Source organism: Neoarius graeffei, chromosome 4, assembly GCF_027579695.1.
Source record: "Neoarius graeffei isolate fNeoGra1 chromosome 4, fNeoGra1.pri, whole genome shotgun sequence".
Taxonomy (NCBI): Eukaryota; Metazoa; Chordata; class Actinopteri; order Siluriformes; family Ariidae; genus Neoarius; species Neoarius graeffei.
In genome coordinates, this window is record NC_083572.1 from 16,196,755 (window position 1) to 16,214,389 (window position 17,635).

At 40.2% G+C, this 17,635-nt stretch overlaps 1 protein-coding gene across 1 annotated transcript; it reads left to right on the forward strand.

Annotated features, from left to right (window-relative positions):
- Positions 1-9,865: 9,865 nt before the first annotated feature.
- Positions 9,866-14,036, forward strand: LOC132884314 (myeloid-associated differentiation marker homolog). The gene has a single exon (XM_060918143.1). It carries the CDS (start codon positions 10,069-10,071, stop codon positions 10,939-10,941), a length of 873 nt encoding a protein of 290 aa, XP_060774126.1. The 5' UTR covers positions 9,866-10,068; the 3' UTR covers positions 10,942-14,036.
- The last annotated feature ends 3,599 nt before the right edge of the window (positions 14,037-17,635 follow it).

Consider the following 17,635-nt stretch of genomic DNA (forward strand, 5'->3'; position numbering starts at 1 on the left):
TGGCTTCCTCCTCGGTATCCAAGTGCACTTCCATGGCAGGAAAAAAAAACTACATTTTGCCGCTTATGTAGTCCCCTATTTATACAAATAGGAGTCATTCAGGATTCAGCCATGTTTTTGCTCGGTGTCAGCAAATTACAGGTTTTTAGCTTTCTCCTGAAATGTTTTCTTTTATTCTTCCTCAGGGTCGTAAAACTCGCTTTCTCTGTGAACACTGTCGTTATCACTATCCATGCTGTAAAATGAATGTTATTCTCCTGAGAAATGCTGGAAAAATTTATAAGATTTTTGATAATCTTATAAATAAATCTTATAAAAAAAGATAAATGTTGACAAAAATTGCTACTATGTTTGTTGTTGTTGTGAACGAGTGAGTCACCAGAGGTCTATAACCAGGGTCCGTAACTGGGGTTCGTACTGTAGGATACGGACCCGCTCGCCAGCCAATCAGAGCGCAGGATTTGGACCGCGAAAAAAATTAATTCATTTATTTTTTATAGTTCCAAGATCCAGAGCCTATCTGCCTCCTGGCCTGTTTTGGAGAGCACTAATGCTTCCATCACAGAAGAAGTGTAAGTTACCTTTGCTGAGGGCACTGACACAACCCCATACCGTGACAGACCCTGACTTTTGGACTTGTTCCTGGTAACAGTCTGGATGGTCCTTTTTGTCTTTGGTCTGGAGCACACGGCATCCATTTCTTACAAAAAAGACCTGGAATAGTGATTCGTCTGACCGCAATACACATTTCCACTGTGTGAGGGTCCATCCCAGATGCCTCAGAGCTCAGAGAAGTCGACAGTGCTTCTGCACACTGTTAACATAAGCCTTCCTTTTTGCACAGTAGAGATTTAACTGGCATTTGTGGATGTAACTCTGTATTGTCGAGCTTGACAAAGGTTTGCCAAAGTAATCCCGAGCCCTTGTGGTTATATCAGCTATAGACCCTTTTCACGTGACGTCACGACAAACGCGGCCGCCATTTTGGACATGTACTACCAGTAGTTTACCACAGCCAACATTGAGGAACGGCAGCAAAGAAAGTTTTTACTTTCAGCAAGACTTCCATCATGCCACTATATTGTTGTGCACCTGGATGTAGTAACCATCAACAAACAAGGCAAGGGTTATCATTTTATCAGATCCCGACGGAGAAGATGGATAGCGGCCATTAACAGGAAAGATTGGCAGCCCTCGGCATACCAGCGCTTGTGTAGTGACCACTTTGTTGGAGGTAAGACGAATAAAATTAGCCAGAAAAGGCATTACATTGCTGTTAACATTCTGTGGCGGCGAGTGTGTAACCAAATAGGCTAAAATAACCCATTGTAACCTCTTTGTTCTTCTGTAGTAGCTATTGTTGACTAGCTAATGTCAACAAGTAGCTGGTATGTTACTGTAGCAATGTTTACGTTCAGTCATTTGGATGACTGTTAAAACCTTTCAGTCTCAAGTTTTTCCTTTACTGTATTTACTAGTTTACTGTAATTATGATCCGGCAGCTATTTACACCGGATCCAGTATAAATAGCTGCCGGAGCCAACGTCCGAGGTTCCGGAGCGCGCTCCGACTTGCTCCCCCTCAAATTAAGCAGCGCGCTCCGGCTTGCTCCCGGAGTGCTCCGGCCGAGGTTCCCCTCAAATTAAGCAGCGCGCTCCGGCTTGCTCCCGGAGTGCTCCGGCCGAGGTTCCCCTCAAATTAAGCAGCGCGCGCCGTCTTGCTCCCGGAGTGCTCCGGCCGAGGTTCCCCTCAAATTAAGCAGTGCGCTCCGGCTTGCTCCCGGAGTGCTCCGGCCGAGGTTCCCCTCAAATTAAGCAGCGCGCGCCGGCTTGCTCCCGGAGTGCTCCGGCCGAGGTTCCCCTCAAATTAAGCAGCGCGCGCCGGCTTGCTCCCGGAGTGCTCCGGCCGAGGTTCCGGAGCACACTCCGGCCGAGGTTCCCCCTCAAATTAAGCAGCACGCTCCGGCTTGCTCTGGAGCAAGTCGGAGCGCGCTGCTTAATTTGAGGGGGAGCAAGCCGGAGCGCGCTCCGTAACCTCGGCCGGAGCACTCCTGGAGCAAGCCGGAGCGCTCTCCGGAACCTCGGACGTTGGCGTGTATGTGTATGGCGATGGGTTTTTAACGACATAGGTATACAGATCATGTGGGCCGAAGTCAGGTAAAGACGAGGGCTTCGTGTACTTCCGTACGTCAGTGAACAATCCCGGTGGAAGCAGGTAAACTTCGTTCTCTAAGCCTGCTAACCTCAATTTTTGCAAATACCTCTCCCTCTGCTCGCCCTGTAAATGCCCTACGTCGCTGGATAGTGAAGGTGTTTTCTGCATCTCGCTCCTTTTTCTTTTATGTTTTTTGTTTGTCGCCTTCCTCGCATTCAAACTGATTCGAGCCGAAGTCCACTACATGTCCAAAATGGCGGTCGAGTTTACGAAGGTCACGTGACTGAAAAGGGTCTATAGATAAGTGATGGTTCTTTATACAGTGCTGCCTGATGGATCAGAGATCACGGATGTTCAGCTTTGGCTTGCGCCCTTGCCCTTTACGCACTGAAATTCCTCCACCTTGAATTGTTTAATGATGGTATGCACCATAGGGGGTGAAATATGTAATTCCTTCATATCTTTTTTTTTTTGAGGAACATTGTTTTGAAACATTTCATGAATTTTCTCATGCATTTTTTGACAAACTGGAGATCCTCAGCCTCAAAGACTAGGCCTTTCCTGGATACTGATTTTGTACTAAATCATGATTACAATCACCGGTTGACATCACCAGTTTCAAATCACATCAGTATTTAATTGTTTTACCTCATTACTCGCCCTAACTTGCTCTCGTCCCAGCTTTTTTTTTTTTTTGGAACGTGTTGCAGGTCCGAAACTCAGGAATGGATAAATATTAACAAAGGAAATTAAGATGACAAGAAAAAAACATGAAATATCTTGGGTTCAAACTGCCTGCAATGAAATACAAGACAAGTATATTTAGAAATCACTGCTTTCTTTTTTTTTAATTTACATTTTCCATACAGTCCCAACTTTTTCTGATTTGGGGTTGTAGCATATACCGGTACAGTAATAGCAAGACATAATGAACACATTTTCATATGCTTACTCACATGAGTGGGGGGATTTCAAGTCACCAATCTGCCTACTAGTGTGTTTTTGTAAGGTGGGAGGAAACTGGGGAACCTGAAGAAAACCTACACACCCACAGGTCACAGGTTGAATGTGTGAAATTCCACATAGAGTGTTACCCGAGTTCAGAATCGAACCAGGGACCCAGGGACCGTGCCACCTCTGTGATATCATTTTACTGAAGCTTTTATTTATTTATTTGTATGCACTGTTTCTTATTTAATATTAACAATGTTATATTTGTGGTTATTCCTGTGTCATATTATGTTGAAGTTGGATCAGTTACATCACGCACTATGATTTAAAAAAAAAAAAGACTATGCAGATATGACGTCAGTGTATCCAGGGTTGGTGGAGGTAAAAGAAGTTTGACAAGGAGGGACAAGAGACCAGAAAAAGAAGTCATTATGGTTGGTAATCACAGTCGTAGTGTACAGTGTGAAAATTGGATGAGTTAATCTTCTATTGAAGGCTTTTCTTCACCTATCCTAAAACTACCACTATGGAAACCACATTCGTGAATGAGGATGTGTCTTTAAGACTTCCTGTTTTTAGCACTTTACTTATACATGGGGATTGCTGTCAAAAAATAACATGAAAAACTTCTTAGCACACAAATGACAGATTTCTTTTCTTCAGCCTTCACATTCAACACCCACGCAAACCTCTATGTAGGCAATGCACACACACACACACACACTCTCTCTAACCCACATTATAGCTAAAAATAAACACACAGGTGTTCACGTTTTCACGTTCGCTTTAACATATTTCAGGAAACGGAGCTGAAATTTTTAAATCGGGTCCCTGAAGCCCGAAAACAGATTATTACCATTTTATGAGATTGTATATTAGTTAAAGAAAGCTACTCAAATTCATGGACCATAGCATGAATAAAAATAAATAAATAAATAAATAAATAAGCTTGGTATCATTCTCGCATACATTGAGTTGCCAGTTTATAAAGTAGCATAGTTAACTTGAAACTCATTATATGAATGACTTTCCAGTTGGATTCCATGAAATGATCATATCACGATACAAATGGGTGATGTTTATGATATAAGGAATAGTTATAGGAAAATAATCAGCAATAACATGAAGCAGAGTTTTGACTACCACCCTGACTATTTTACTAGACTATTTTACCAAAATAGTACAAGCACATCGTGTAGTGTTTTATTCCTCTCATACTGCATTTATATATATATATATATATATATATATTAGTCACAACACATGTTTGTGGAAGTGTATCATGGCAGGAACAAAGGAGATTTCTGCGGACCTCAGATAAAACGTTGTTGATGCTCATCAGGCTGGAAAAGGTTACAAAACCATCTCTAAAGAGTTTGGAATCCACCAATCCCCAGTCAGACAGATTGTGTAGAAATGGAGGAAATTCAAGACCATTGTTACCCTCCCCAGGAGTGGTCGACCAACAAAGATCACTCCAAGAGCAAGGCGTGTAATAGTCGGCGAGGTCACAAAGGACCCCATGGTAACTTCTAAGCAACTGAAGGCCTCTCTCACACTGGGTAATGTTAATGTTCATGAGTCCACTATCAGGAGAACACTGAACAACAGTGGTGTGCATGGCAGGGTTGCAAGGAGAAAGCCACTGCTCTCCAAAAAGAACATTGCTGCTCGTCTGCAGTTTGCTAAAGATTACGTGGACAAGCCAGAAGGCTATTGGAAAAATGTTTTGTGGATGGATGAGACCAAAATAGAACTTTTTGGTTTAAATAAAAAGTGTTATGTTTGGAGAAAGGAAAACACTGCATTCCAGCATAAGAACCTTATCCCATCTGTGAAACATGGTGGTGGTAGTATCATGGTTTGGGCCTGTTTTGCTGCATCTGGGCCAGGATGGTTTGCCATCATTGATGGAACAATGAATTCTGAATTATACCAGTGAATTCTAAAGGAAAATGTCAGGACATCTGTCCATGAACTGAATCTCAAGACATCATGCAGCAAGACAACGACCCTAAGCACACAAGTCATTCTACCAAAGAATGGTTAAAGAAGAATAAAAGTTAATGTTTTGGAATGGCCAAGTCAAAGTCCTGACCTTAATCCAATCAAAATGTTGTGGAAGGACCTGAAGCGAGCAGTTCATGTGAGGAAACCCACCAACATCCCAGAGTTGAAGCTGTTCTGTACCGAGGAACGGGCTAAAATTCCTCCAAGCCGGTGTGCAGGACTGATCAACAGTTACCGGAAACGTTTAGTTGCAGTTATTGCTGCACAAGGGGGTCACACCAGATACTGAAAGGAAAGGTTCACATACTTTTGCCACTCACAGATATGTAATATTGGATCATTTTCCTCAATAAATCACCAAGTATAATATTTTAGTCTCATTTGTTTAACTGGGTTCTCTTTATCTACTTTTAGGACTTGTGTGAAAATCTGATGATGTTTTAGATCATATTTATGCAGAAATATAGAAAATTCTAAAGGGTTCACAAACTTTCAAGCACCACTGTGTGTGTGTGTGTATACACATTCAATCCACATTCACTGGATATGAGTAATCGCGTGCTCTGATTGGCTACTCTACTCCAAGGATATCAGCTCATATACTGCGAATAGAGAAAAACAAAATGGCGGATCGTGTTGCGAAACCAACCGAGGATGAAATAAAAACTCTATTCAAAAACAAAACCTCCAAAAAATAAAAAAGCAAAAAATACAGAATGAAAGTATTTGATGGTAAGAACATATCTTTTTTTATTTTTCAAGAATTATTATTTTCGCATTTTTCACAAATTGCGACTGTCATTTCGCTGGTTTGTTTACATTCTAAGCGAAAACGATTTTGTCAGACGTTTTTTATAAAGTTTTTATTTACTGAATTTGCGAAAATAAAAATAAAAATGCTCTGTTTCTCAAAATCCAATGAATGTGGATAGAATAAAACAATTATTCCACTTAATCTTGTCACACATGGCTTATAGCCAACTTGGCGCTATGCTCAGCTCATCTATTAGTTACGTTTGATGCCCGATAAACAAGTACCTTCCTGTTACACTTATTTGTAGCAGTTATAAATTGTTATTCTTTCACCAGCCTCTCTTTTTCAATGCAAGAAAATGTAGCTTGTCATATCCCAGAAAAAGTGCCAAGGCCTCCCTCCTGAAGTCTTTCCCATGTTGGAAAACTTAAAGGAACAACTTCTGCCTGTTTCAAAGCACTAACACTGCAGAGTCATTTGCAAATTTCAATGAAACATCTCACAAAAAAAAGAATATCACTATACCGACGATTACACACCTATCTGTTTAAACGAAACGTGCGTCATACAGTTTCCTGTGCAAGTCGTTACTATAGCAACGTTAACATATCCAAAAGAGGGCATTAATATAATCCTTGCAGCCAGAACTATCGTCAGAGCTGATGTTGCAGAAAATTCATCAACACCTTCTGACCAATCAGAATCTAGCATTTATTTTGCATACCTGTATATACAGTACGGATATGTTCTTATTATGGATGTCTGGACAATAAAAAAAAAAGTCTATTAAGCTCTTTTAAAACATTGCAAAGTTATTTCAGAGCTTACAGGAAGCAGGAAGGAAAACTGAAACATGTGCAGTATGTTGAGTTGCAGAACCAGAACTGAGAAGCTCTGAAACAAAGGAATGCTTGAATATAATTACATGGTCCACCGGGTTCTCTCTAGAGGCAATGCTATTTTTTATACGTTTGCATACATTTTGCATGAAAATAATCTGAATACACATCCACTGAGTGAATGAGTTCCCAGCTATGTACCAAAATAAACTGATAATCAACAGCTCTTCCAGGATCACTCTGCCTCCATCCACAGCGTACAAGCACTCATTCAACGGATCCATGAGTATAAGAAGAATGTAAATAATATGCTATGACCTGTGTAGAGCCAAGTTGAATAGCTATAGACTAATAATATGCCATGACCGAATGGTTAGAGAAGCAGCTTTGGGACCAAAAGGTTGCTGGTTCGATTCCCTGAACCAGCAAGGCACCTTGAGCAAGGCACCTAACCCTCAACTGCTCCCCAGGTTGCTCTGGGTATGTTGTATGTTGCTCAGGATAAGAGTGTCTACTAAATGTCTTTAGTGTAATAGAAGACTTTGGAGCAACGTTCTTCACCAAGAACACCATCAAAACATCAATTGAGGCAATATCTTCTGAAAGACTGGTGTTCGTAACTCTTGTACATTTCTAGAGACATGTAGAACCTATGCCTAATTTCTAATTAAAGGTAGACTGCCTTTCAGATTTTTCAAGTGTAGGTCGTAAAAAGAATTTTCCCCGACACCCAGTTATTTTTGTTTAGTGGACCGAAAGCTACTGAATTCAAATCACAGACTTCCAATTTTATCGTTTTTTTTTTTAAACAGAACAATTAATGAATTTCGGGCCACATGGCCCTAAATTCTCCGCTATTTTTTCCTGCTTCACCATGACCCAATTCAAGATACTATGTCATGCATCATGTGGTGGGCTTTCCCCGTTCATGCAAGGCATTGTGGGATACAAATTTGAAACAGGAGAGAAAAATGGAGGACGTGAGTGTGCGAATGAAATGTGAAAGACCGACTACAGTAACGGAAAGCGAGAAGAAAAGACGTTATGTTATATATGAAGGAAAGGAAACACAGGACCAAACTAATAAATATCGGAGGTCAGCGAGCACCTCGGTGTGATCAGCTGTTCGTTTAGAGACAGAATGATGCAACTGTCAGTGCACTGTCAAAGGTAAACCTGTAGATGGCAGTAATGCAACACTGTGGATGCCAACTGGCATAAAACCCAAAAAAAGAAGAAGAAGGTAAATCTGCACATGCGCACACGGACTTAGTCTGTCTACTTGACTGTGTGAAGTGAGCGATTTCATGCACATTATTTGCTCGGGAATCCCCTCAAATTAAATAACTTCCCAGCCACAGAATGGCCTGATATTTAGTGAGATATTACAGAAATAAACATATATCACAATGACTAAATTTCAGAGAAAACTAAATTTCACTGATTTTATAAAATAGAAAGGTTGTCTAGCTTTAATTTCCGATAGCAGCGCTGGCGCAAATTGCTACTCTCACTCAGGCTCTTTCACCTTTATTATTATTATTATGTTTTTTAGGACGCTATTTCTCCCTCAGTTTTCAACCAGTCATCACCAAATTTCACATGAAGAATATCTCTGGGCTGAATTATGTTGCTATGACTTTTGGTGCTGATCTGGATCACTGATCCAGAATGATCCATGAAAAACTGGATTTTTTTTTCAATCACTTATAACTCTGTTTTCATGATTTTTTTCAATCTTTTTTTTATTTTGTTCAGGGCAGCAGGGCGCAACTTTTCCTCACTAAGGGTAGTATCTCACTGGGCTGCGACAGCTTGCGACAAATTGCGAACGTTATTCGCGAGAGAGTTTCAAAAGTGTCTTGAAACATTCGCGGGGCTTCTCAATTTCCTCGCATGAGTCGCAAAGTGTTGCTCCTTTGTTGCTGAAATTTTGAACATGTTCAAAAAATTAGTGCGACAAAATTTCTCTCCAAATAGCCGCAAATGTGTCGCTGGTGTCGCAAAGCCATCGCGAACCCTTCTCAAGTCAGTTTCCGTGAGGCTTACTCTACTTCCCTGCCTGCCGAGGGAAAGCCTGCAACTAGTTGGAGACACAACAATTACGGTAAAATATGCGAATATCGATTCAGCGTGATTCCAAGTGAAAATTGTCGCTAATTCACATATTTTATTGCAATTGTCGTGTCTCCAACTAGTCGCAGGCTGTCGCATCCCGGTGAGATACTGGCTTAAGCATCATTCTCTATCTCTTACCGTTCCGGATCTATAGGCTACGGTGACCAGACATCCCGGTTTGTAACAGCTAGCACAAATTACTGTGACTTTAGTCACAGTCTGTATTCAGTCGAAGTTGTTCTAATAGCTTGTGGTGACCCATGGATATAACGGATGCTGAGCTTCATATCTACTCATATCTACTTCCTGCTACAGTGCATCACTTTAGCATCCTATGACACACCAAAATTTTTGTACTTGTTCAACGTTGTCTGTTTTGAGTACGCGATGTGTCTTGGGTGACTGCATCGTATGGTGTTTACATACATGTGTGTTCGCCCACTGATTAATATTCAACTTTTATATCAAACTATGATATACTCTGTACATCATTTAACAATAAAAATATATTAACTGGATATGTGGCCACCCCAAGTCTATACTCAAACCACAGCTTTGTAAGGTTGATTATACTTCAAAAATAGTTAATGTTGATTGAACTTGCCATCTCAAAACGTTCTGATGTTGATAATAGCTTATTCTTCGAGTAACCAGCATCCCCTAATATGTCTAAAGTGTCTCATTTGTATAACTATCACTTCAGCTTCATTGTGTAACTGTTTGAAGGAGAGTAGAAGACTACAGTAGAGAAGGGACATGAGTCACGTTCACCTCTATTGTATTTAAAGGACAATTGTGTGGCATTTAGCTATAATAGACCTGTGGAAAGCCTGTGGGTTTGTTTTCTGTAGCCGAATGCAGGAGAGTGAGTGGGAAAGAGGAAGACTGCAGCGCTCTGAAGCTTTTAATGTGGTTGGCTGCACAAGGCCTACAACGATACTGAAGAAGCGACGTCAGGAAGTTGAAGTAGGCGTGCAAATATCCTGTTGTGTGTGTGTGTGTGTGTGTGTGTTTGCAGATCTAGGAGTATATGAGAATGAGTGCAGTGACGCACATCATCATAACCAAGCTGAAGACTCAACGTGGAGGACTTGAGAGTATTGTGTGTACTGGATGGATGCTTTCGATTTGGATTTCGCCGGGGACTTCATTCAACCTTTGAATGGATCATGTGCATAAATAAGAACAGGAAAGGATAATCACTTTACATTACGAGGAAAGGTTTCCTGCACCAGTAGCATCATGCCAGTCACATTTGGAGAACTTAGCACCCTCACCACTCCACTTTCAGTGGCTCGTCTCTGCGCTTTGTTCTTCAGCTGTCTCACTCTCAGCCTGGCTTCCTCCAAGGGATGTGACTCCAAATCACTTGACCTTGACTGCACCTTCTACACTTTCTGCATGGTTACATGGAGCCTCTTCTTTGTCCTCACTTTGCTTGTTGTGGTCATCCACTTCATCCAGTTCCACAACTTGCTCCCCCTTTCCTGGAAGAACCTCACGGCAACTGTGGCAGCTCTTGGTGCCCTCATGACCTTTTCTGCCTCCTTTGCTTTCACATGGACCCTAGTACATTATTGTAAACATGTTGATCCCAGATGGACAGCAGCTGCCGTGGGCTCCTGTTTCACCTTGCTGGCTTACGTCGTAGAGCTCCAGTTGATTCGATCACAAAGCAATGGCAACCAGCGAGGATACATGGCTACCGTACCTGGACTTCTCAAGCTGCTGCAGGTCTTCGGAGGATGCATCGCGCTGGTGCTGCTCAACATCCAAACACCCAATAGCCATACCCCTTGGAAGACCTATGTGTCGGCTGTAATCTACAGCGTGTGCCTACTTCCATCTGTAGGAACGGTCCTGGTGATGCTAATGGATTGTGCAGCACGCAGCCCTGTGCCATTTGACCGGCTCCTCGCCAGCTTCAGTCTGCTGGGAGTGATCATGTATATCGTAGGCACGGTCATTTGCTTCACAAAAGCGCTCGAACCTTCGATTGACAGTCCTAAAAACCCTGTTGTTATAATGAGTGAGACAGTGACGGCATGCATCACTTTGCTGGCATACACAGTGGACCTGGCTTTCTCTGTTAAACTGCTGTGTGACCGAAATTAAAGGACACCGAAAAGTTGAGGACATGGCTTGTTGGGTGATGTTATTCCTAATTCAGTTATTATTTAAACGACGCAAGGTTGTGTCTTTTTGTTATTATGATAAATTATCATAAAGTATTCTGAGAAATATTATTTACGCTTTAGAATAAATAGACATACAGTATACGCTGTCTGTCAAATGTTTTCGATTACTTGGAGTTCCTTATCTTTTGTGCCCGTTCGAGTTTCAGTTTTAGTGCCATAGATTAAGAAAGACAAAGATTGGCAATTAATTATGAAATAATACTAAACACGTTAATCACCATTTCTTTGATTTGAAGCCTGGAACCTTTCAGATCTAACAGCACTCTAAATGACGGCTTTATTAAATGTATTACTTGTAAACCTGTATGACATTGTTGATATGATTTATGAGATGACTGTTACTATATATGTGTGCTACAAGTGGCTTATAAGAGTAATTCATGGCTAGGCTTGTTCCCGTTAGATCGAGATTGTTTCCAGTGAAATAAAAAGTCATACCATTTCCTCAGTTTTTGCTCATTTGGAAGCATTTCACATGAGGCTGCTGCTTAAGAACCAAAAATGTTAAAGTATCGAGAATATAAGATTGTTTAATCCTGAAATAGGGAGATGGCCTAATGGTTAGAGAAGCGGCTTTAAGACCAAAAGGTTGCTGGTTCGATTCTTTGGACCGACATACCTAGGCTACTTTGGGTATGTTGTACGTCACTCTGGATAAAAGTGTCTGCTAAATGCCTGTAATGTAAATAATGTATTGATCTGTGTATCTAATGGAGCGACTTTGGACTGGGATCTGATTTTTCAAATCCGATCCAAGGCACTATATTGTTCGTAGGGGATCTTTAGTTCTGAATTTCTTTCCTATCTGAGAGACAATAATGCCAAAGTCAGAACTGGATCATGAACTCATGTCAGTACTGTATTGAAATTTAAAAAAAAAAAGTTGGAATGGTGCATCCAATTAACATTTATCTGTTGTTTGTTAATCTCTTTTGGACTGTGGAAAAGTAGAAACAGAAATTTTACCCAAAATGTTCAGCATGAGGTTTGAGCCACATAAACCACTTTGTTGAAACAAAGGCCTTCCTTACTGATACTCATCTTACTACACTATTTATTTACTGGTTTAAATGATCTGCTGAGGTGTTTAACACTTTTGCAGGCTATCCGAAGCAGGGGCGCTGCTCGAAATTTTGGGCCCTATGAAAGAGGGCCCCCCACACTCTTTACGAATCTGGATTCTGGTAACCCGACATGATGGTGTCAATCTACTGACGGTTCACCATCAATTCTGCTTATCCCATGCGCAGATTGGAAAGCAACAAACCTAACATGGTGTCATGCTCTGGCTCCACCTACACAAGACTGTACCAGGTCATGAATAGGGAGGGGGGTGAAATCTAAAGACTATCTATTCTAACAATTTTGCGGGAAATGGAAAACCAAACCAGAAGGTTGTTGTATTTGCTTGTTTTAAGAGACGAAATCATTAAAGATATTTTTGAATTCGATTAACTTACACATGGTAATAATATTAATATCGTCCCCTGAGGGCCCTCTGTCAATGCCGGGCCCTTAGAATCGAAACTTTCCCCCCTAACAGCAAAACTAAGATAGAAACTTTCCCCCCTAACGGCGCACCTGGTCCGAAGCACAGTTTAGTCCGACATCACTGAGGAGAAGGCAGATTTACTTTCGCAGCTTTCTCTTTCTCTTTAAACCTCCACCGCAAACTTGATAGTACTGTTTTGATTGTTTGCACTGCTTGTAATGCTGAGTTTAGCAGACACATGTTCACTAGATGGCAGTGTTTTCATTTGTGTTCTCAGTTCAGCGAGTTGGTTCCATTGTTCTCTTGAGAGCCAGATGTCATTCTTTCTTTCACTTTCTTTTGTTTCAGAAAACTGGAAAGTAACATCATTTACAATAAAGAGACTATTTCTGATCATTTCTTAACACTTCGTGTCTTAAAGTTATGATGGATGTCGTTTCTCTTCACTTAGTTGAGCGGTTCTTGATGTACTATGGATTACTACAATTGTGGTATGGAATAGGGCTATTTACTGTATTTTTATTCTTAAATATTTACTGTTTGATCTTAAACATATCAAGAAGGCAAGAAATTAATCCACAAATTAACTTCTGACGAGGCACATCTGTAAACTGAAAAGCATTCCAGGTGAAGGCCTCATGAAGCTGGTTAAGATAATGCCAATAGTGTGCAAAGCGTCATCAAGGTAAACACTGGCTACTTTGAAGAATCTAAAATATGAAACATTTTTTGTTTACTGTTTTGTTTTGTACATAATTCCAGATATGTTCCATATGCTATTTCTTCGTGTCGATGTCTTCAGTATTGTTCTACAATGAAGAAAATACAAAATACAGAAAAACCTATGAATGAGTAGGGATGTACATACTTTTAACTAGTCCTGTATTTTTACACACAAGCCTACAATAATTACGAATTTTAAATTTGCCCAACAGAAAATCTACAATAATTGAAATGACAGTTTGAAATGGTTGAATATGTACTGTACTGTCTATACTGTATCTATGATTGTATCATGTCTATCACATCTTGGCCTGATGGTCAAGTGATACAGTGTCTTGCAAAAGTATTCATCCCCCTTTGTGTGTGCCCTGTTTTGTCACATTACAAACTGGAATTAAAATGGATTTTGGGGGGTTAGCACACTGTAAAAAATAAATAGTTGAGAATACTTAAAATCTGCAGGCAACAGTCTGCACTAAGAATTTTATGTTTTGCACATTATGAACTATATACTAATCCAACTATGAAAACACTATAGTCCCAATTATTAATTCTTAATTATGCGAGTGATTTTGAATTCCTCGTTCTGCCTACATAGATGTCTCGTTTTGCTGAACAGAGGCATGATTCGCATTACTACAAAAAGTTAATTGAGGTTATCATTATTTATCACTTAACTATACATGCCTTTCTTCATCGCTCTACACAATTAGAAAACTTCAATAATGAAATATACAATGAACTTTTTTCCCCCAAACTTTATTTCAGTAACCAAAATCAAGTATTTTAATACAGAGCATACACCCCTTTCTCTATTTGAAGTCTTTTCATGTCTGTTAACGTAGTGTACGTGGGGTTCCATTTCTTGAAATAAAACATGTACATTCAGTCTTTCAACTTTGCCATCTTCAGTTTCTTATAGACCAGGCTGCACATTTCTTATTGCATTTCTTAACTGGGGTATCTTGGCATTCTCACCAAGCTGCTCTTAAGCTGGTAAATAAAATACAAAAAAAAAAAAAAACAAGAATGTAGAAAAATGTATAAAATATTAAATAAAAAAGAATGCTGGACCTCCAAGGCCCAATAAGTGAGGAGGTTAAAACAGGCAAGATGCAAAGTTAAAACGGGCAAAATGCAAACATGCTGCCCACAAATCACTCTGAAAATACACTGTTGTATATCCTTTTTTCCCCAAACATACTCAATAACAATATGGGCTATCGAAAGGAACTTAATCCAACCCAGTACACTCACTTCACTATATGAACTTGTACACTTATTTCACTATACAAAGCAGGTTTGCTTTTCAGAGATCGCACACACCCCTTTCTCTATTTGAAGTCTTTGCACATCAGTTAACGTAGTATACGTGGTTCCATTTCTTGAAATAAAACACATACCTTTAGTCTTTCAACTTTACCATCTAAAAAAGAATGCTGGACCTCCAAGGCCCAAGTGAGGAGGTTAAAACGGGCAAAATGCCAACATGCTGTATATCCGTATTTTTTCCCACTCATTAATAATTATTCATATTTTCTTGTCGATTCAATTATGAATATGGAATTACTTGAACAAAGCGTAATTCTATTTTTTACAGTGCACCATTTGATTTACACAACATGCCTACCACTTTAAAGGTGAAAATATTGTGACGCAAACAGTAATTAAGATGAAAAAACAGAAACCTGGAGTGGACATAGGAATTCACCCCCCCCAAAGTCAATACTTTGTCGAGCCACCTTTTGCTGCAATTACAGCTGCAAGTCTCTTGGGGTATGTTTCTATTAGATTATCGCAAAACTGCTTCAACTCCAAGTTAGATGAGATGCGTTTGTGTACAGCAGTCTTCAAGTGATGCTACAGATTCTCAATTGGACTGAGGTCTGGGCTTTGACGAGGCCATTCCAAGACATTTAAATATTTCCCTTTAAACCATTCCAGTGTAGCTTTAGCAGTATGTTTAAGGTCATTGTCCTGCTGGAACGTGAACCTTTGTCCCAGTCTCAAACCTCTGGCTGACTTAAACAGGTTTTCCTCCAGAATTGCCCTGTATTTAGTGCCATCATTCTTTCCTTCAATCCTGACCAGCTTTCCTGTCCCTGCAGATGAAAAACATCCCTACAGCATGATGCTGCCACCACCATGCTTCACTGTAGGAATGGTGTTCTCAGGGTGTTGGGTTTGCGCCACACATGGCATTTCCCATGATGGCCAAAAAGATCAATTTTAGTCTCATTTGATCAGAGAATCTTTTTCTAAAGGCCTCTGCATGCTCTTGCGACAAGGCTTTCACAGATAGCTTTTCGCAGACAGTTGTAATTTATCGTTGAGCGGGGAGTAATAGGCGTGCGTGATGTTATTCACCGGCACAATGCAAGGGGGCGCGAAGTCGCTAGGAGTAGTTGGTGGGTGTGGTTAGTGGAGTGTTTATCCTCCGGTTACTTATAATGACTAGAACTTTTTTTTTTTATAATGACTAGAACTGGAGTCGTATAGATGTACGTACTTACTCAATCAACTGCTCTTCGTGCTGCTCCATCTTCACTCGTGTTTTTAAAAATGCCGGTCGTGAAAACAAACCAAACTGGGAAAGTAGGGAAGCGGAAGTGTATGTACAGTGGATGTAGAGTGGACCAATCAGAGCCCTCTTGTCTGCGGCGCTGTCTGCGAGGCTTCTGCGGTGGTCACAATTTTTGGGAGGTGCGTGCAGAGCGTCTGCGAAGGTGGGGGGGCTACGCAGACGCTGTCTGCGACGCTATCTGCGAGGACTGGGTTGTCAGCATAAATTGGCCTTAAGTGTTTGGGGAGTCTGCCACATGCTGTTGGGCAAACTCCAAACGTGTTTTTTTAAGCAATTACTTTTTTCTGGCCACTCTTCCATAAAGCCTCATTCTGTGGAGTGTATGGCTTAAAGTGGTCCTATAGACAGATACTCCCATCTCCGCTGTGGATCTTTGCAGCTCCTTTGATGTTATCTTTGGTGTCTTTGTTACATCTCTGATTAATGCCCTCCTTGCCCGGTCTGTGAGTTTTGGTGGACGTCCTTCTCTTGTCAGGTTTGTAGTGGTGCCATATTCTTTCCATTTTGCTATAATGGATTTAATGGTGCTCCCTGGGATATTCAAAGTTTGGGATATTTTTTATAACCCAACCCTGATCTATACTTCTCCACAACTTTGCCTCTGACCTGTTTGGAGGCTCCTTGGTTTTCATGTTGCTTTCTTAGTCGTGTTGCAGAGTCAGGGTCCTTCCAGAACAGGTTGATTTATACAGACATCATGTGACAGATCATGTGACTCTTTGATTGCACATAGGTGGATCTTAATCAACTAATTATGTGACTTATGAATTTAATTGGTTGGACCAGCTCTTATTTACTGGTTTCATACGAAAGGGGGTGAATACCTATGCACACTCCAGATTTCTGGGGGGGGGGTTTCATCTTAATTATTGTTTGTGTCACAATAAAACAACGATTTGTACCTTTAAAGTGGTAGGCATGCTGTGTAAATCAAATGGTGCTAACCCTCCAAAAATCCATTTTAATTCCAGCTTGTAATGCAACAAAACAGGACAAACACCAAGGGGGATGAATACTTTTGCAAGACACTGCAGATCACTGCACACAACAAGAGCTGTCCTGACTGTACCCTGACTTTGATTACTTTCCAGTAGGAACAAGAGGAGGTCCTGAAGTGTTTTATTCCTCTTATACCACAACAATTTGACAAAATTACAATTTGTATATGAAGTAAAGCATGACATATCTCAGAGCGAGAAGCCTTTTTCAAAGAAGAGTGGGTGGTAATTTATTAAACAAGAACAGAAAGACTCCGAGCTGGCCTTTTGCCAAAATGGGTTTTAGTACTGACTTGGCATATGCCACAGTTACTATTTTAATGTTTTCTATTTTAAAAAATGCATCAAATATAAAATCATTGTGCATTAACATTTGCAGAAAATTTTATTTTTAAAATTGTTTGTTACAGAGATTGGATTTACTTTTTTTCACTTCAAAAATCAACAATATGTGTATTTATTATATAGACACGAGTGTTTTACTGGGAAATATGCCACTCATATTTTTCATACGCGCTATATCCGGGACATTGAGTAACATATTTTCTAAAATCTTCACTTGTGAGGATATCGATGAATTTTTTTGGAAAAATTTGGATACTTTTTGTTTGTGCCTATAAAATAAAAAGAAAATCACACATTAGCTTGAAGATATGAGGTTTATCTTCTCACCTTGAAAAACTCGCATTTTTCCTATGAAATACATCATGAATTTGAGTGACATATTGAAATAATATTGGCTGGCTTTGAGTGTTCTATCAGATATATTCCATTCAGCGAGCATGATATTGAACAAGTCAAAGACAAGTTCAAT